Raw genomic sequence first — 20,528 nt, 5'->3', positions numbered from 1 at the left:
CATTTAATTTACTTGGGCTCATTTAAATTGAACAAGTTTTTTTGTATTGTATTGTCTTGGGCTCTAATTCTTTCTTTAAATGAGTCTGAAGTGCCTTAACTAGTTTTATTATTTTTCTTATAAGATTGAGTTTTTTATATTTTAATAATTATAAATTATTTTATAAGTTTCAAATTTGTCATTAATTATGTATTTAAAATTTACGGATTCACTTAAAAAGATTATTAATTCGGGCAACATGTATCGTATCAATAGTTAGTGATTTTCCCCTCTTTATTTAGAAGTTAGAATAGCACCAAGAGACCTATTAAGAATAGATTTCTTGTAGGCCTTGAGGACCAGGAGGATTAGCACTGCTTTCCCGTGATAGGTTTACGGTTAAACTACAGGCTTTGCCTATTCAGGTGGGTTTTATTTTACATACAATGTATCTTGAGTTATATAAGCTCTGATATTTCATGAAAATTATCTGTTTATCCAATATAAATATTTTTATGTGCGTTCTGTAATTGTTTAAGGCTCGCTTAAGTATCGATCGAGATTCTCATTTGGCCTAACACGCTAAATGAGGATTGTGTACACAAGGTTAGTGGCTCGATGGGTTGATCGTCATCGTGCACTAACAGATCTAGAACGTTATAAGGGTGGGTGCTTGACAGGAGGTTATCCGGAGCACAGTTAAGACTATTGATTCTGACCGGGTGGGTCCCGAGATCAATAACAGATTTTTGGATCTGACTGGGCGTGTCCCGAGATCAGTGAATGTGGGGAGAAAGTGAGTAACAATCGAACGTACATGGCGCGCCACTTAATGAGAAAAGTTTTGTCATGCTTAGAAGCGGATTTCTATTTTTAAAACCTTCTAAGTTATGATTGTGATATTGGATAAACTGTTTCGATTATTTCATAAAATATTTCAAAAACTCGTGCCCACTGAGTACATTAGTACTCAGCCCAAATTATTTTCAAATATTTTCAGGTTGATCAGTTGGTGCAGACGAGGCTGAGTTGAGGCTAAGTACCACGATGTCTTTTGCTTCCGCTAATGACTAGCTTATCATCTCGTCTTTTAAATTCTCTAAATTGAGAATTTCTATTGTGGGGTACAATATCATCTCGTTGTGTTTAAACTCTTATCCTATATATTTTAATGAAGCTATCATTGATTAAGATCAGAGTCACGGAACTAAACTTATGTGATCCTGAGTTTGAATATTGTCATTTGATTGGCATCTCTTAATGCCTTTCATTTTATTTCCTTTCATTTTATCTCTTTGGATTATGAATACCCAATTTGAAGGGTAGATTGTCAAGTTTATTTCGCTCAATTGAGTCTTTTCATTATTTTCCCTATTTCTTTTTGTCTTGGGAAAGTTGGGTCGTTACACGATCGATTTTCGGTCGGTTTTTTTGCTTTGATCGGTCGGTTCGGCCCATTTTTTACAGAAAATTTGGTTTTCTCGTTCGGTTCAGTTTTCCCAAATTCGGTTCGATTTTTGACCGAACCGACCGAGTATATATATATATATATATATATTAATATTTTTTAATTTTAAAATATAAACTACACCTATCAAACCCTAATCTGCCAATCTCTCTATCACTGTAACTTTCGCCTCTCCCCACCCCAAGACCCCAATCTGCCTCCCAACGCTAACCCCCAATCTGCCCTCCCCCACCTACCCTCAATCCGCCTCCATCCTCCAATTACCGCAAATAGCGGTTGCGCCACCCTCCAAAGTTCAGACCACCGCCCTCGAGGGTACACATCGCGCCCAAAAATCAGGCTTCCCAACATCACCACGCCGGCGTCAGATCTGCGGCCATTCGCACCTGAAAACAGGCTTCCCAACACCACCACGCCGACGTCATATCTGCAGCCCGCAGCCGCGCTGCTCTCCAAAGTCCAAACCACCTCTCTCTATCGCCGTCGACGCCTCCGGCCAGACCACCTCCCTCCCTTCCAGAGTCTGCACCCCTACGGCCCTACCTAGTCGAAGACGCGCCAGTCCAGACTCCAGACGGCTAGGGGTGAGCAGAAACCGAATCGAAATGAAAAACCGAACCGAACCGAACCATTTTGGTGCGGTTCGGTCCCGAATCTATTGGTTCAGTTTTCAATTCGGTTCTGAAAATTAAAAATCGATAAGTTTCGGTTCGGTTTCGATTTTCAGTTTTTGGTTTGGTTTTAAACCGAACTGAACCGATAAATATTAATATTTTATAATATATATTCAATTTTCTAATTTTTAATTGGTTCATATATTTATATTTTATTATATATTTAAATTTTATATATTTTATAATATATTAATTGGTTTTTTCATAAATTATATATTTATATTTTTACATTATTTTACATGTTTTTAATTGTTTTTTTTTCGAAAAAAAAGATTTTTTTTGCATTGGTTCGGTAAACCGAACCGAAACCGACGATTTTATCGGTTCGATTTTGGTTCGGTTTGGCACCCTCAATTGGTGCGGTTCGGTTCCAATTTTAACCATCGGTTCGGTTTTCGGTTTTGAATTTTTGGTTCGGTTTTGCACCGAACCGAACCGATGCTCACCCCTACAGACGGCCGCAGTCGTCCGCCGAGCCAGAATCACACTCTTCCGCCGTGCCGCGCCGCAGACTCCAGTCTTCCGCCTACGCCGCGCCAGAAACCTCCATCTCCGGTTGATTTGGATTGTTGGATTTGGATATTTGTAATATTGATTTGGATAGTTGAATCTTGGATTTGGATTGTCGGTCGGGGCAGTTCGGTCGGCCGAAAATCGAACATTGATTGGTTCGATTTACGGCCGATTAGAAATGTTCACGTCGGTCGATCGGCCAATTTTTTTTCAGACCGATCGGTCGGTTCGGTTTGTAAAAAAACGATCAGCTAATTTTTTTCAGATCAATTTCTGGAGTGCGTGGCTTCCTTTGAACGTTGGAGGTTCAGTCCGAGGAAGAATGTTTAACCGATACTTGACTTTAGTATCAGTCCGCTGATTCCACGTGGCGCACATTAAGTAATCAGTCAACACTGATTCTTCGACTGATGCTTCAGTCGACAACTTCAGTCTTCAGTCCTTCGTTCTTTAGAACAGCAGCTAAACTAGAAAAAGAACTCTAACACTTGAGTTCAAATAGTTCTAGTCTATTACAAAAGAAACCTATTGATTTTGGTATCATCAAAACAAGGATTAGGAAATTTCACTAAGTTCCCAACAAAGTACCTAAAGAATATAATATCGAAATGATCCATACCTTAAATAAAGGATTAAATCTTGTATTTTCCCGAAATTTAGCCGGTATTGCTGTAGTTGGCTTAACCATCATGTCCGGTGCTATGGTGTTCAATGCTTTCAAGATTTTATTGAAGTTTTGACTAGTAGTGTAATACCTCGTTTTTCCCTAGCTAAGTTTGGAATGATTTTGAACTTAGAAGCTAAGATAATTCACGTCGGATAAAAGAAAAAATGAATTTATTTTAAATTCCAACAAAATGATTTTCAAGAGGTGTTACTAAATTTTTATTATTTAAGTTCTCATGCATGACATATTTATTTAAATTAAGCATTCAAGCAATTGCACGAGCTATTTATTTAGCGAACCCTAATGAATTTTAAAGTTTCAATAATTCAGTCCTGAGAGATTTTAAATGTCAAATCCTCACTCAACTCACTTACACTCATCTCTCCCATCAACCACCCTACACTATGCTACTAACTTCAACTTTAAGCCATGCTTCCTCTGCCAACTCAAGACTATATTGCAGCCCAAAAATACTTTCAAATACTTATTTCAAATTGTAAAATTATGAGTAAATAACCATTGTGTATGTAAAATAATCACATATAACTGTAATATAAAAATACAAATAAAGAGAGTGTGACATGTGCGCACAAATGAAAGAAATTATTTTAACATGCTTAGAAGTTTTTTCAATTTAAAACCTTCTAAGTTATGTCAAGTAATGGATAAACTGTCTTTACGAAAATATGAAATGTTTCAGAAAATGCATGCCCACTGAGTACATTAGTACTTAGCCCAAAAATACTTTCAAATGTTTTCAGGTTGACTGACTGGTGCTGACGGGATGGAGCTGAGGCTAGGGTTAAATTCCTATTTTAGACTTCCGTTGTAGCAATTATTCATATCCGTCTTTTGTTTTCCCAACTTAAGATCTTCATGTTAAATTTCAAATGGTGTACCTGACCGAGCTTAGACTCTTCACTACTAAATTTATGCTAATGAATGTCGGTTGTCAGAAGCATGAAACAAAACTTGTGATCCAAATGGGCATAACCCGACTTTCTATCCTATTTCGGTTTTTAACAAGGTTTTTCCCTTGTTTATTTCTATGAATTGTTCACACTTCGATTATATTTATTCCTTCAAGAATTGGGGTGTGACAAGTAGCAAAATGCGAACGATCGAACCTTTGACGAACATTACCATATATATCGTTGTGTCCTACAATGATCAAGAATGTTGCCATTTCTTCAACAGTTGTATATCGTGTATCTGAAACATGAGTTTTCTCTCTAATGATCCGGCATAATTTCATAAAGACATCCGGATACATTCTATACAACTGCCGAAAACTGTTTGGATCTCCGTCGAGCATATTACGTACAAAATGGTATCCTTCCCGAGTCTTTGGTCGTCGCATCAAAGAGTTGTCAATAGTGTGCGGCATCATCGTAACATTTCCTAATAAAATTATTAATGCCTTAGTTGCCATCATCAAGAGCTTAACCTTTTCATAAAGTTCAAGCTCATCTTCTGTTTCAATTTCATCTTCAATTTCCTCTTCAATTTCATCCTCAATTTATCTTCATAATTCATGCTGACATATAAACAATGAAACAATAATAAAAATAATAATAAAGGCATTTTACTAAAATATAAAAATAAAAATACGAATTCATTAATGATCAAAAGAAAGTTTAAAAATAAAATACCAACAAAACAATGTACTTATAAAAAGATGGTCAAACAAAAAGAAAACATAGTTTTCAAAACATGACTGAAATCATCACTATCCTCTAATCTTTAATCTTGAAAGCTATCCAACTTGATCGTTCCGCAACAGTCATTTTTAAAAATCTATCTTTCTTTGTCTTGGTATCAAGCAAGTCATATGCTTTCATGCGAACGTCGTCATCCAAATCTGAGATTTCTTTGATAGCATCCCAAGTTGTATAAGATCTTTCTCTTTGTCTTTTCTCTAGCATAGTTTCTGGTTTCTCTAAGAGACTATGAACTCCATCAAAAGTGTTAGTTATTTTTTTAACTTCTGACATGAAATCATGATGCGAACTATTTTCAGTAAGACCAGAATTTATGTCAAACTGAGCTCTAGTTCTTTTGGCAGCAGCTTTTCTCTGAGTGGAGACCTCAGGCACTTCAGGGAATACCAAAGGTGATTTGGATCCAGATGATGCTGGATCATCTTGAGCTAGTCCTACAAACGCCTCATTTTCAGCATCATAATTCAAGTCTTCTATGTGCAGAGCTCTATTTTCATCAACTCCTAATGTTCTAGCATCAGTAGCACTACCCAATCCAATTGAGTTATTTTCTACAGCCACACTATTTCCAACAGCAATTCCCAAGTCATAATAATCCGGACAATTCCCATGGCGCAAGTATGCATCTTTTGGGTGAGCCTAACATAATAAAGAATAACTTTATTAATTTACTATATTATTACAAAAAAATATTTGAAAAAATTATTGCTACCAATGTTTACCTGGCAGTACTCATCCCATACTTCATCTGGAGCCGTGAACTTTTTGGTATTGTTGTCATATCCAAAACCAGAGTTAAACTTCATAAGTGTTGAATAAGCTGACCAACGGTTCTTAAACCATTTGATACGGCTTAGGTAATTGTTATAAGTACGACGCTAACAATTTATAAAGATACAAAATTTATGCAATAGAAAAACTGAATAAGAAAATAATATGAAAGATACAAAATTTATGAGAGAATACCTTGTTAATAGCCAATGCAGAACCCTAAGCTTGTGTTATTTTTTAAAGGCGGCTACAAAAATTTGCGCGCTGAAGAAAAACTGAATACAGTTCTTATTTATAAACATTTAGTGGGCCCAGCGACCGCTAGGACTCACCGGCCGCTGGCTTCTTCGCGCCGCGGCCGCTGGATCCAAGCCGGCGCTGGCATTTGAAGATTTCCGAATTCTCGTTGTCCGAGCTCGAATTTGTTCATATGTATTTTTTGAATGAAATCAATGAAAATCAGTCCAATGTTAAAATCCATAGATTTTTAAATACACCCAGATTTTCATAGAATTTTAAAAGTCTTGAACGAATACACCCATATTTTCATAGACTTTTAAAAGTCTTGAACGAATACATCCAAATTTTAAATCCTAAACGAATACACCCCACTTAGTTGTGAATTCAGCATTTACCAATTGATCAGCAAACTACTCGTTTCATTCAGTTCAAATTCCTCTACAGAACTCCAACTTGATTTTCTCTACATATGTCCTCTACAGAACTGCAATCGGTAATCTCATTATTTCTGTAAAATTTTCATCCCCTTTATTTCATCACAATTATTTCTCAATTAGAGTTTATGCAGAAATTCTCATTCTCGAATTCAAACACCAACATCATCAATCCACGCACATAAAATAGCTCACAATTTACAATTCATCACCATTGAAAAGAAAGAAATTCAAATAAATAAAAATAGAATAAATTTTACTAATTTCACAGAGAAGGAATTCAGAAATAGGGGGTAAGGGAACGACTGTTATCAAATCGGAAAAGCAAAGGGAGGGGGAGTTGGACGGCGGCGGCGGCGGCGTTGCTGCTGCACTGTTGACGGCCGAAGAAGACAGGCAAAGAGGTAGTGGCTTCGGCGTTCTTCGTCGATGGCCGTCTGGCCGAGAAAGCGAGAGAAGAGAGAGAGGCCGAGAATTGATAGGCGGCTGGGCAGCGCCAGATCTGGAAAAGGGAAGAGCGGCGGCGTAGTGGTGTCTGCCGCCTATTTCCGGCAGGAACAGAGAGCGATAGATAGAAACAGAGCGGCGGCGTAGTGGCGTGACCGCGTGAGCTTGCGATCCGTGGCTGCTCTAATGAAAAATTTATTATTCTTGTTTTATTTTGACATAATTAATATATACGTTAATGGTCAATTTGATTAATGTATTCATCTGAATTTTGCATAAATTGTAACTTTAATTTCTTTATCATATATAAAATTATCATCTAAATTAATTTGAAATCAATTTCAAATGAAAAATTATCTTGTCAAAATAGTATATTATAGATTTTGTTGGATGAGCGGCGTCATGTGCTAAGCTTATTTTAAAAAGTTTATAAGATATAACTTTTTAAGAGCTTATAAGTAGTTAAAGTATTTGAATAATTGAATTTATAAACTAGAGAGAGAAAATCTACGTTAGATATATATATATATATATATATATATATAGGGTGTGGTTCTAGAGAGAACTACATTATTTGTGAGAACGGGAGAACCATCAAATCTAATGCATCCACTGTAAAAATTAATGCATTCGCTGTTAAAATTAATGCACTAAAAAAATTAAAAAAAATGCTCCCTTCAGGATTCGAACCCAGGATCTGTATTCATCCAACAAGATGATGCATCCACCGTAGATCTTGATGATCGAATGGCTGAAAATGGTTTTCCGGTCTTCTTTTATTTATGGTTCTTTCTTGAACCTCTCCCTATATATATATATATAAAGATGAAATTAAAATGATATATGATGAAAATAAAAAATCATAGTTGAGTTATTTTTGTAAAATGAATGTTGCTTATACGATACTGAAATTGTGGACTTATAAGCTTTTCAAACTTATTTTTACAGCTTGTAAGCTCTTTAAGAGTTTATTTTGCTTAACATTTTAAATGAGCTTATAAGCTTAGCCACACACTCTTAGACTGCCTATAACAGCAACCATGTTGCCTTTGGTCGACCGCACACATCATTAAAGTGCATTAAACAAAAAGAAAAAATTGGCTTGATTATTGTGGAGGCAACCAACCGAGGTCGGCTGGGAATAGAAATGAGACCGGGTGGTCTCTTTGCTTTTGGGGTGAAATTTTGATGATGTGGCATTATTTTATTGATTGGATATTTTTAATTTAGATATTAAGATTAAATTTTAATATTATATATATATATATATATATATATATATATATATTAAAATTCATAATTTTTAATATCTCTATAAATAGCCCTCACTTGTTATATTAAAATTCATAATTTCGAGTTTGCATTGTTGTAATTTATATTCTTAGTTTGTTGTAATTTAAATTTTTATTAGTTTGTTTTTTTTCTTTTGATTTTTTTTAATATTAAAATTAATATTTAATATTATTAAAATTATTATGATTAAAAATAATAATAAAATAATTATATATAATGTTGTGGTTGGGTGGTTGGGGTGGTCATTGATAAATCAACAAAAATAGAGGTGGTTGGGTTGGGATAAATATAATGATGTGGAAGAGAGAGAAATTAATTAAATATTGAAGATGGTTGGATGGTTGCTGATAAACATAGGGTTTGTGATAAGATTTGATATATTTGACTGTGATATCTATTAATTTATTAGATATCAATATCATGTTTGACAAGATATATAATTTTTTTTTCGCTAACACACTATCTTATAAAAACAAAATTACGTTAACACACCTTGAGGTGTGATACAGAATCTAAAAGATATAGATAATAAATAACAAGCAATTAATTTATAAAGAGCTTTGAAATTTGAAGCAAACAATGAAATTTTAGAATGCTATAATTATTTATTCCACATTTATTTTAGAATGCTATAATTATTTATTCCACATTTATTATGCACTGCGAGCGGCCTACGTGATACATACTACAGCCATCCAAATGAAGAAAAATAGTAGTAATATCAAAACTAGACCAGCAACTATTTCACCGTCGACGATGGGTTGTGAACCGTCATGCCTAAAATATGTGCCACATCTGCATGACACCAAACAAGAAATTAATCCAAGGATTTGCTTTTAAATTAAGTTTAATATTTATTTTAGGATTATTTACCTTCAATACACCAAGTTAATAAATTTTTATTCTTCTAATAACTTTTCAATCTTGAAATAAAAAATATACGTTTCACGACGTCTTATTTTTTTCCATAAGTATCAAATTCTTCCAGATTCATATTGAGATGAATGCTTGAATTAATCTAATTTAAGAGAGTTTCTTATACTCAATTATGACATTTGCCATCTCAACATTGATTTGGAAGAATTTGGCACTCGTGGAAAAAATCATACAAATCGTAAAAGTGGAGTATTTTATTTCAAAATTAAAAAGTCATGGGAAAAAGGTTGAAAGCTGATGTATTTTACGATAACAATTTTCATAATTAAGTATGAATTGAATTGGATTGCACACCTGCATTTGACGTTAACACAGCCACTAATGAGCTCAATGGGAGTGCCACATTTAGGACATCTTCTCCACTTCATCCTCTCAATCAAAGCACCGAATAGAACATCGTTTGCGTCCCTTTGTTGGGAGGTCTCGCTGCACCAAAACCCCGCGTGCCACGGAACGTTACATGCATAGCAAATGAGCCTCTTGCATCGGGGGCACGCACATTTTGTTGTCGCCTCGTTGCACTCGTTGAGGATCAGCTCAGAGCAATCCCGGTAAGGGCAGTAGCAGCTTGAGTAGGCTGAAGCACACCATCTGCAGAGGCAATCGCACCACTTCACGAAGAGCGAAGGTGGAATTATCGGCTGGCATTCCAGAGGAATTAGGATTTTTCCACAATTCAATTCTGGGCAGTGTATGGTAGTTATATTCTCATCAAGCTTTGCTTCAATGTGGCCGGCTATGCACTAATCGATCACAAAAGTTTAACATCAAATACAGATAGATTAAGGGGCAACTTGCAAAAACATGAATTAATAGGACAATAAGGAAATTAAATTATGGTAGCAGGGAGAAAGAAGATTTCTAGTAAAACTATAAAATTAAGAGGATGATCTAATATGGGTGATGTAAACTGATAATATAGGAAAAGAGAAATAGTCGAATACTCCAATCAATATGATGAAAACAAATACTCCATCAGTCCACCAATTCGGGCACGACTTTTAAGAAAAAAGTGATTTATTTGTTAAAGAAATAGTTATTGAAAATAAGTAGGATACAAATTGATGCACGGATCAAAATGACAAATTAGGACACGAATTGGTAGACGGATGAAGTAATTAAATGTTGTTTATTTTGAAATATTCCGATCCTTATGATTATTTATATTATTTAAGAAAGTTTTGCTTGATTTAAATTATATGGAAGAAAGAGTGAAATTGGATAAATCCTATTCTTAAAAATAAAAGTATTTAATTATGAGTCTTATCAATCATGCAAAATAAATTTCAATCCTATTCTTAAAAATAAAAAAACTCAATTATGTATTCTATCACTCATGCAACTTAAGGTACTATGATTTACAATTTATAAAATAACAATCTCTTTAAATCCATTCATTGAAAAGATCGCGAACATTATTTATAAATGACTACAAAAGATTGCAAATAATAATAATAATAAAAATTAATAATTCAGCAACTAAAATTAATGACCGATACTTGTTCCAACTCAACATAGACTACACAGTGAACCCTTTTTCTAAACAGAAAAAACAAAAAATAAGAAGAAGAAAAAAATCATTAACCTGAAAATCAATTATTGCAATCACGAATTTTCACATACATACACGTTGTGTTCAAAACAAAAATATCTCATGAAACTAAAATCGAAAAAAAAAATCTCATGAACCTGAAACCGTTTACAGAATATTAGTTTAAGATTGAAAAAAGAAAGATTAATAATGAAAAACGAGTACAATATACGTACCATAAAACAAATATTATGAACACAATTGTTGGTGTGGCGGAATTGGTGGCTCAACGATCTTTTTTCTACACAAATTTCACATGTAAAAGTCTCGAATTTTTTTTTGAAGAGACGTGTAAAAGTCTCGATTAATGGCTGCTTTATTTTGTCGCTCATGATGCTTGTATCGTCTGTCTCAAAAATCTGTAACCTTATAATTTTAAACCTTTTTAACTATATGTATTTGTACAATACGAATTGAAGAGTTTCACTTTGACAAGAATTCTAATAAAATACGTAAAAAACAAATATTTCATATCTTCTAGGAAACCATATATATATGTACGATCGATACGAATAGAAGAGTTTCTCTTTAACGATAATTCGAGTAAAATAATAATAATAAAAAATTATATGTTCTAGGAATATAAAATTAATGAATTATATTAATTAATAGAGTATCTTTAACATAAAAGGGTTAAGTGCATATAAATTACTGAATTTTCAACAAATTCTCATTTTGCATAAGAACTTTAAAATCTTTATTAAAATTACTTAACTATTAATTTTTTTCTCATTTTGCATATTTGCCCATTTTTCATCGTGGTGACATGACATAAATATACTCGCTTGACATGAATATGCTTGCATGGCATAAATATGACCGTGTGAAAAAATATAATTGACGTTGTAATGTATAGTTGGATGAAAACGACGTCATTTTAGGCTCAAAGTTTAGTAGAAAAATGGACAAATATGCAAAATGAGAAGAAATTAATAATTGAGTAATTTTAATAAAGATTTTAAAGTCCATGTGCAAAATGAGAATTTGTTAAAAGTTCGGTAATTTATATGCAATTAACCCAAATAAAAATCAATTCATTCTGTGGTTGGAGACGTATATATCAATATAATATCTTTAAAATAGAGATAAATTCATTTTATAATTGGAGATATATCAAATCAATTACACAATGCATTCTTTTATCTAGTCAACATTATTATCTTCTTAAAATTTAGGGGTAATTGCCTATAAATCCATAACGTTACACGGAATTAGTTTTTGCTCCTAATTTAAAAAAACGACTTTTAAATCCATAACTTTTTATTTTTGTCTCAAATTTGTCCGATGACCAGTTTTTTCTTACGCCGGCGCCGAAAATGACACGGTGACCGTCGGAATTGACACGGTGGCACATTTAGGACACATGAAAAAAATTAAAAAAAATAATAAAAAAGCATCCACATTATCATCTTCAAAAAAAATTTAAAAAATAATAAAAAAACATCCACATCCTCATTTGAAGTATGCCGATCCAAATCGCCCAATTTGGGATGATGGAAAATTCGAAGGAATATGCCCACTAAAGCGGTGAATAAATAGAATGAGAGGATTCTCCCATCCTCATTAGAAGTGTTTTAGGTTGAGTCAAATTTTGTTTTTTTTTAAAAAAAATTAGTCTCATTATTTTTGTTCTTGACAGATAAGCCATATTTCACGAGATTACAACTTTTGGAGGTAATCTGAAGTGTTCTCACGTGGTTTCCCATGCTGACAAACATGGTTTTCGTACCTCAATTCCACATGATTTGTTGTCATTTCCCTTCATATTTTGATTACTAATATGTGTTTGTATCCCAATTTTGTCCTAACTGTTGAGTTTTGATGCTTGGTGTAGCTTTTGGAGTGATTTCAGGGAAAATCAAAGATTAATTAGAGAGTTTTGAAAACATTAGGTTAAAGTTCATCTCGAGAGGAATCCGTGAGCGCAAACGGCGACCAAATCGGAGTTCGGACGAGGGAGAACGGAGCCGAACAAACGGACTGCGCATAAAGCCCAGGCGCCCGCGGTCCGGGCCGCGGCCACGGGCCCGACCGCGGGCCTCTGTCCAAAATTGCCCAGTAACCCGCGGTCCGGGCCGCGGCCGCGGGCCCGACCGCGGGCCTCTGCTCCAGAGCAGTCCAGAACGTTTTTGACAGTCACCCGCGGTCCGAGCCGCGGCCGCGGCCTATGACCGCGGCCTCCCCTGCTTCCAGCCGCGTTTTCAACCGCGGTTCATGCCGTGACCGCGGGAAAGAGGCGGGGATCCGCCTTTTGGTGGGCCCAGACGTGATTTTTAGCCCAAAAACTCCATTTTTCCCCTCTTTTCTCATATCTTTCATCTTCCTCACCCATTTTTCCATCTTCCCCAATTCCTCCACACCAAACCCTAGCCTCCATTACCACATTTTTTCACCAAGATTGAAGGCATTGAAGAGGAGAGAAGATTGAAGAAAGCTCATTAATAGGATTTGTCACTTCTTACTCTCTCTTTCATTTATGTATTTCTTTGATTTTGGTTTGTTGTTTGTGAACATGTTTGGATAAAATCCCCCATTGGTTTGGGGATTAGGCTAGATGGATGTTGTATTGGATTGAATGTTATGCTCAATATTTCTTAGTTATTTCTATTGCTATTATCTTTTCAAGCCCTAAATTTATATCTTGTATGGATTGTTGGCCACTCTCTATGCATTTCCAATTTATGTTTTGAATCGGGAGAGGATAATCATAATAGATTAGGTGCTTGAAACATATCAACTCAATAAACCGAGAGGTTGAGAGTTGGGTGAGAGTTTGTCGATCTTTGTGTGCTTTTGGGAGTTATAGGTTAGAAGTTGACCGGGGACGGCAACTATGACCCGTAATCTACCGTTTTAGTCGTCCGGGAGGGGGCTAGAACTAGTTGGGAGATCACTCTAGATAATTAGGAATGTTAAGATTAATATTGAGCTATTTGAAATCCATTACTTGTCCATTGATGCCTAGTCCCTAAATCACCTTCATCACTTGTTTAATTCTCTTTGTTTGTTTGATCTTATTAGTCTTTGAAATTGCTAGATAATTGAACCTTTCACCTCATTGTTTAGTCTAAATAGCTCTAGCATAATGAATTAAGATAATCACTAGATTGAACTACTAATCCTTGTGGGATACGACCTTGCTTCCATATATTGCAACTACCCGTATACTTGCGGTGTGGTGAAAATAAATAGCGAACACATGCTCATAATTAAACATCAGAGGAGCAGAGACCCAGAGCTATCAATAACTCAATAACAAACCAAGATTCAACAATATTTCAACAAGAGATAAGATATTAGGCAATTATAATGAAAATACTCCCCCTAGCATCTACTGGACAAATCACATCAAGAGTTGCTCATCAGGGTGTTGCATCCAAAACGTTAAACCCATAACACTACTCAGGATTATATCAATCAAGGTGAACGAGGACAACAACTAAAACCAACACAAAACCAGAATCACTAGCGAACCTTCGTCAAATTCAAGGGTGTACTCAAAGACAATTAAATAATCAAAGCAAAGGGACCATTCGCCCTAAACCAAGCAGTCCATGCAAGCATAACAAAGTAACCAGTCGTCCCAGAAAACACAATCCACGACCAATGCAGCACACATGCAACGCATACCAAACACCCCAACCAAACATACACCCCCCCACACGTAAAAACATGCACTGTCCTCAGGGCATAAAAACATGAATGTTAGAGAACTTCCCTGAAATGAAGTGCAGTCAATAAATCCTTGGTGGAGTGAGAGCGTGGTAACACGAACCAACACAGTGAGCAACAGAAACAAACACCAAAACAGTAAAAAGAGACAAGGCAAACAAAAATAAAGAAGAAAACAAACTATGTACAAAGAGAAGGGAAGGGAAATGCTCACAGAGGCCTCGGAGGTGGGGGCTGGGGGTGGTGGAACTGATCACGATGCTGCAAAGAGAAGGCTTCCCACTGAGCTTGGAGGGCCTGTAGACTGTCATCAATATCAGCTAGGTGCTGATTGTAGGAAGCCATGCGAGCGTCATAAGCGGACACCTGGGCACGCAGATGCGACATCTCCCCTGATAAAGAGTTAACCTGCCATACATGTGGCCCATCTGTGTCTGCATCTGGTAGACATGACCCACAAGTGTGTCAAGATGACCATAAAAGTCATCCATCCGGCCATAGAGCCCAGTCATGGTATCCTGTACCTCATCAAAGCGTTGATAGACATCTTGGCGAAACTGGCCAAATGACGCATCAAAGTGAGGCTAAAACTGTGCAAAAGCATCAGAGGGCCCAGTAGCTGGATCATACGTGAAAGAGGACGGTGGCATGGGCTCATCCTCAGCGGCTTCCTCCTCCTCATCGTCATCATTGGGCACAACGCGAGATCGAGAAGAGCTTGCCCCAAGATTGCGGGTCTGCAGGTAAGTACGGACAGGAGGGCGCTGAGACTAGGGGATGATGGAAGAATTGGAGGCCACAAACACTTTGAGCTCTGCACGATCAATAGGCCGGGGCTCGATGATGTGCTAAGACGCCGGAACAGCTGTCGCAGGAAAAAGCAAGAAGTGCAAGGCTACAGCAGTAACAATGGAGCTGAGAGAGGGCATGAAGCTGTCGCGCCGGGCCATGAGGTCCATCTGATTCCAAATGAAAGCGGTGGCGTCAATCTTCTTCTTGTGCAAAGCACACCACAACAGGTAGACCTCTGATGAGTTGACCTTGTTCGCCTGCTCCTTCCCGAAGATGCAAAAGGCAAAGAACTTGTTCAAAATGCCCAGCTCAACATCCTTGAGGAAACCACTTTGAGCGCCCTGGGCAGTCCAGTTGTCGAACCCAGTGAGCTCGCGCCATGCATTCCGCGCTACCCAACTCGTGGGCTTATTCTTCAGCTGTGTAGGAGGAAAGCCAAAAATCTCCTTCATCACCCGGTAAGTGAGGATGATGGGCCTATCAAGAAGGCGGCAATGAAGCTCCGTTTTGTTTGTTGTGAGTAACAAGGTGCTTAGGAACTCCAAAGTCAATGGCTCCAATCCGGGATGAGACGTTTCGGCGTACGTGAGGACGTCCAGATACTAAAGATATGACTCAACTTTCCTGTCCAGCTTCAAAGTCCGCAAAAAAGGCCATTGCAAAATGCGAGGTTGTGTAATTGTCTTGTTCTTGAGTTCTTTATATCGAGTACCTTTCCATGCTTCAAAGATGGCAAAAGGAGCACCATAAAGGTACCGGAGGTCCTCCCGTGGTGTAGGAGGACGAGGAATGAGAGGCGAGGTATCTCGATCGTCGGTGTCGAAATCAGAGGCGACGACTGCCCGACGCTTATGACGGCGAGACATGGCGACTGAAGCTGGAGGCGGTGGCCTCAGGGGGTGGCGGTGGCCACGGAGGTGCAGGCGATGGATGGCTCGGCGGCGGCGATCGCGGAGGTGCGAGGAAGATGGTGGATCAGGAAGGTGGGTTGTGGGAAAGGGTGGTGGTGGAGAGGATGGTGGGTGGTTGGCGGCGGTGGGAAGGATGGTGAGTGGTGCAGGTGGTGACCGATCGGTGGCAACGGCCGGTGGTGGTAGTTATTAGTGGTGGTGGTTGTTGGTGGTGGTGGGGAGAGGTGGTAGTGGTGAAATTTGGGAGAGAGTAGAGAGGGAAAGAAGAGAGACGGCTAGGGGGGGAAAGGTGGGTAGGATTAAGGTTTGTAAAGTGAGAGAGGAAAAACAGGCCGAGCTAGGTGCTTTTGCGGGCTGGGCCGCATGGGTAGGGGGCGGCCGCCCACAAGGCGGCGGTGGCCGCGGGGCGGCGGCGGCCACTACCCCATTCACAAAGAAAGAGTGGGCGAGCGGCGTAGGCGGTGACCGTTGCCAGGCGGCGGTGGCCGCCTCTGGGCGCCCAGCTTGGCTAAAAACGTGTTTCACTCCGATTTCATGATTTATGTCCCCTTTTTAGAGCCACCAAGCTCAAAACCTGCACCACAACATGAGCACGAGAGTCACACACAGAAACAAACCATCAAAAACAACGCAACAAGAGCGAAACAAACTCCACAAGGCGATAAAAAGAAAGACAAGAAAGACAAAAAAAAAAGAAAGAGAAGTGGGTTGCCTCGCACAAGAGCGCTCTAGTTAAGGTCGAGAGCTCGACACAAGATAAATCGCTTAAGAAATCGGATCATTGAGTGCTTGGGACTCCACCACAACGGGAGGACCTCCGGCACCTTTATGGCGCTTCTTTCGCCATCTTTGAAGCATGGGAAGGTACTCGATACAAAGAACTCAAGAACAAGACAATTACACAACCTCGCTTTTTGCAATGGCTTTTTTTGCGGACTTTGAAGCTGGACAGGAAAGTTGAGTCGTATCTTTCGCATCTGGGCGTCCTCACGTATGCTAAAACATCTCATCCCGAACTAGAGCCATTGACTTTGGAGTTCCTAAGCACCTTGTTACTCACAGCAGACAAAACGGAGCTTCATTGTCGCCTTCTTAATAGGCCCATCATCCTCACTTACTGGGTGATGAAGGAGATTTTTGGCTTTCCTCTTACACAGCTGTAGAATAAGCCCGCGAGTTGGGTAGCGCGGGATGCATGGCGTGAGCTCACTGGGTTCGACAACTAGACTGCCTAGGGCGCTCGAAGTGGCAGTTTCCTCAAGGATGCTGAGCTGGGCATTTTGCACAAGTTCTTTGCCTTTTGCATCTTTGAGAAGGAGCAGGCGAACAAGGTCAACTCATCGGAGGTCTACCTGTTGTGGTGTGCTTTGCACAAGAAGAAGATTGACGCCACCGCTTTCATTTGGAATCAGATAGACCTCATGGCCCGGCGCGACAACTTCATACTCTCTCTTAGCTCCATTGTTACTGCTGCAGCCTTGCACTTCTCACTTTTTCCTACGACAACTGTTCCGGTGTCTCAGCACATCATCCTTAATGAAGCTACTGGATAATGCACGGCAGAAATCAACATCTTTACTTCTGCAGATCTCTCAATCTCAGAGAAACATCACATAAATGTCTCTCAAGTGGTAAGAAAAATATTTCATCTTCCTTCTGATGGCCCCTTCTCAATCTTCTCCGATGAAGAGGCCAATCAACTCATGATGTATGCACTAAAAGAAGAAGCACCATCAGAAGTGAAAAGCATCATGAGCATGTCACTACTTCATCCGCATCTTCGACCAATCGCTAAGATCATTAAGAAATGTTGGTTTGGTATTCTGGGGTCACCGGATCACATGTCGAGACCTCACAAGATACTGCTGATAGCACTGATGCAAGAAGACCCATACAACTGGGAACAAGCTTATCTTCAAATTTTAGCATAAGAGAAAAAACAAGTTCATTCCACCAAGCATCTTTGACAAGGAATCAAGTATCATCGATCATCCTTAACAGCACCAAACAAGTACAATGCTTCTGGAAGGACACAGTTGAAGTATCTGACCCCATCTACCTTTTCAAAAGTCACAAGAGTTCAGTCAGAACATCTCCCATTATACTCAGTGCAACTCTTGTACTGGTGTTCACAGTCGGACACGTCGCTCAATCAGAAAGGCTCAAGTCAGTCAAGCAGTCCTAAGTGTAAACTCTCCCATCGACCTTGTTACTCCAAGCTCCCCAACTGAAGAACTATCAAAAATCAATTCCGAGAAGTCTCATGTTCAATCACCTATCCCATTTGTTGATTCATCTCTCCTACCATCACACTCTCCTGAGAAACCTCATCCGAATTCAGAGGAACAAGCTCTTGATCAGATTCCAGCCACTCAGGCAGATGAAGATCCAACTGAGGAAATTTATCCTCCTCTTGTACGATACTTTCAGCATTGCACTGAAACCTTCTATGAAAGGGTCAACTTTGTCGATCTTGATGCTCCATCTTCATCAACTTCAACACAGAAGGCAAAGCTCAGAAACTACTTCCTAACATTTGCTCAACACAGTGTCAGTATCTCCCTACCATCAGTTACGGCTGAAAATTATCCAGACGTCTTCTAGGATCTTGTCCGATACCACTTCTATACTTTTGTCAAAATTGCGCCCAAATCCCAATTTCCAGGGATAGATGAAATCATGCCCGCCTCTGAAATGGACTCAATCGAGGCTGATGTATTTGAAAAGTTCAACGTCACAAATCTATGAGATGCCATCCATGCCTAGGTGGCTAACTTCAAGCAATATCTGGTGGCTAGAGGTCTGATCAACGTTCCTTAGAGCGAAGAAGACCCTACCAACAACGACAAAATTCCCACAGACAAACATCACTCCCCTCCAGCAACTGATGGCATGAGAACAGAGCAAAAGACAGAAAAAATACCAACTGCGATAAATCAATAGACTGATGCAGATTGAATCAATGAAAAATAGACTACAAGCTCAAGAGATGGAGCTTAATGATCTCAAGGCCAGACTTGCCTTTCTTGAAACAACAGTGATGAATTTCCAGCATCAGAGCGACCATCAAGTGAAAAAAGGGAAGAGGACATCGAGCGCAGCAGTTACTAAACCCCAAGGCCATCAGAAGGAACCCTCCTTTCTTGATGATGCTAAAAAGGGGGGAAAGAGAAAGGAAAAAAGGGAAGAGGACAAGAAAAAGGGAAAAGTAAAGGAAAAGGCAATGGAAAGGGAAGAACAGAAGAAGCAAGAAGAGAAGAAGAAAATGAAATCAAAAGCAGCCGAGGAATCAACAAAGAAAGACACTGGAGAAAGATCTACCAAAAAACCTCGCACAGACAAATAGATAAAATGGTATGGTAAGGGAATATGAAATTTGTGTGTTTTTTTGTAAAGTGTGTGTAAGTCTGTTGGTTGTTTGAAGCTATGTTAGCTTGTGAATTCACGTGTTTCTTATTGCGTTCAAAACATGTTATCGCGTGTTCCCTATCGCGTTCAGAGCATGTTTTGTTATCTAACTGATGACTTGACTTTAATGAATGATGAACATGACAAATTCTCATTGTCTTTATCATGTTTTATTGTGCTTATGTTACTCTGCTTTCTGTCTCTCTGTTGCTGTGATAGTTGATGCAAGATATTAGGTTGTATTGTTAAGGGGGAATAGTATTCACCCTGGTTTAGTTCTTCCTCCTCTGTCTTTGTGTCTTTGTTTCTATTAGGCTTGAATGTATGGTTTTGGCATCATCAAAAAGGGGGAAATTGTAGGGAAATGAATGAAATATCCTTGCCCTTATTTTGATGATACCAAAATCCCTTAGGTTCTTTCTATAGCATTAGTCTTTTTCATTGAACTCAAGTGTTAGAGTTCAAAGTGCTTAGAATAGGATTCTGGCTTGCTGACTGATGAACAAAAGACAATGCAACTGAAGTCATTCTGACTGAAGCATCATGAGACACTCTCTGACTGAAGTTTGAATGCGAGTACCAGTTAGAAGCTACTCAAATGATTCATGTCATCATAGAACTAAAGCAAAGTGAAAGTGCTTACAACCTTTCTACTCTCGACTGAACCTAGGAGTATCAAACACACATCATTAAATGCCATGTACGGAGCATTAAATGCAGAGGATTTGACGACTGTCCTTGCAAGGACCAAACTTCCTCTTTTCGTGTAAAGCTGCAGAAGTAACAAGCTCCAAGACTACTCCAATTCAAATTCAAGTATGAATGAGCTTGCGAAGATTGCCACCTCAACCCATGAAGTGACAACATCTCACAATGGCAGGAATTTCGAAGACCTTCTCTCCAACGGAACTATTCGGAACTCCACCTATAAATAGCGCCAAGGATCAACCGCAAATCTTCATCGATTCGATTACATAGCCAAAGCTCTGCAGAAATTGCTACTCAAGCTCA

The 20,528-nt window shown here is 38.5% G+C and overlaps 3 protein-coding genes and 1 long non-coding RNA gene across 4 annotated transcripts; 2 read left to right on the top strand and 2 right to left on the bottom strand.

Moving 5' to 3' along the window:
• The first annotated feature begins 320 nt into the window (after window positions 1–320).
• Window positions 321–1,229, top strand: LOC131003793 (uncharacterized). The gene is made up of 2 exons (XR_009094799.1): window positions 321–404; window positions 980–1,229. It is a non-coding gene; the product is annotated as an uncharacterized LOC131003793 (long non-coding RNA).
• A 3,808-nt stretch (window positions 1,230–5,037) lies between these two features.
• Window positions 5,038–5,857, bottom strand: LOC131003811 (uncharacterized protein At2g29880-like). Its single transcript, XM_057930366.1, has 2 exons — window positions 5,745–5,857; window positions 5,038–5,661 (listed from the first exon to the last, which is right to left on the bottom strand). Exons 1-2 carry the CDS (start codon window positions 5,826–5,828, stop codon window positions 5,038–5,040), a joined length of 708 nt encoding a protein of 235 aa, XP_057786349.1. The 5' UTR covers window positions 5,829–5,857.
• Window positions 5,858–8,822: 2,965 nt separating this feature from the next.
• Window positions 8,823–11,204, bottom strand: LOC131003800 (E3 ubiquitin-protein ligase RSL1-like). Its single transcript, XM_057930353.1, has 3 exons — window positions 10,911–11,204; window positions 9,438–9,886; window positions 8,823–9,002 (listed from the first exon to the last, which is right to left on the bottom strand). The coding sequence occupies exons 1-3, from the start codon at window positions 11,064–11,066 to the stop codon at window positions 8,879–8,881; spliced, it is 729 nt and encodes a 242-aa protein (XP_057786336.1). The 5' UTR covers window positions 11,067–11,204; the 3' UTR covers window positions 8,823–8,878.
• Window positions 11,205–19,098: 7,894 nt separating this feature from the next.
• On the top strand, window positions 19,099–19,455 carry LOC131003810 (protein MNN4-like). The gene has a single exon (XM_057930365.1). It carries the CDS (start codon window positions 19,099–19,101, stop codon window positions 19,453–19,455), a length of 357 nt encoding a protein of 118 aa, XP_057786348.1.
• Window positions 19,456–20,528: the final 1,073 nt, after the last annotated feature.

Source organism: Salvia miltiorrhiza, unplaced genomic scaffold, assembly GCF_028751815.1.
Source record: "Salvia miltiorrhiza cultivar Shanhuang (shh) unplaced genomic scaffold, IMPLAD_Smil_shh original_scaffold_269, whole genome shotgun sequence".
Taxonomy (NCBI): domain Eukaryota; kingdom Viridiplantae; phylum Streptophyta; class Magnoliopsida; order Lamiales; family Lamiaceae; genus Salvia; species Salvia miltiorrhiza.
The sequence above is the reverse complement of the archived record's forward strand: the minus strand, read 5'-3'. Positions and strand labels throughout refer to the sequence as shown.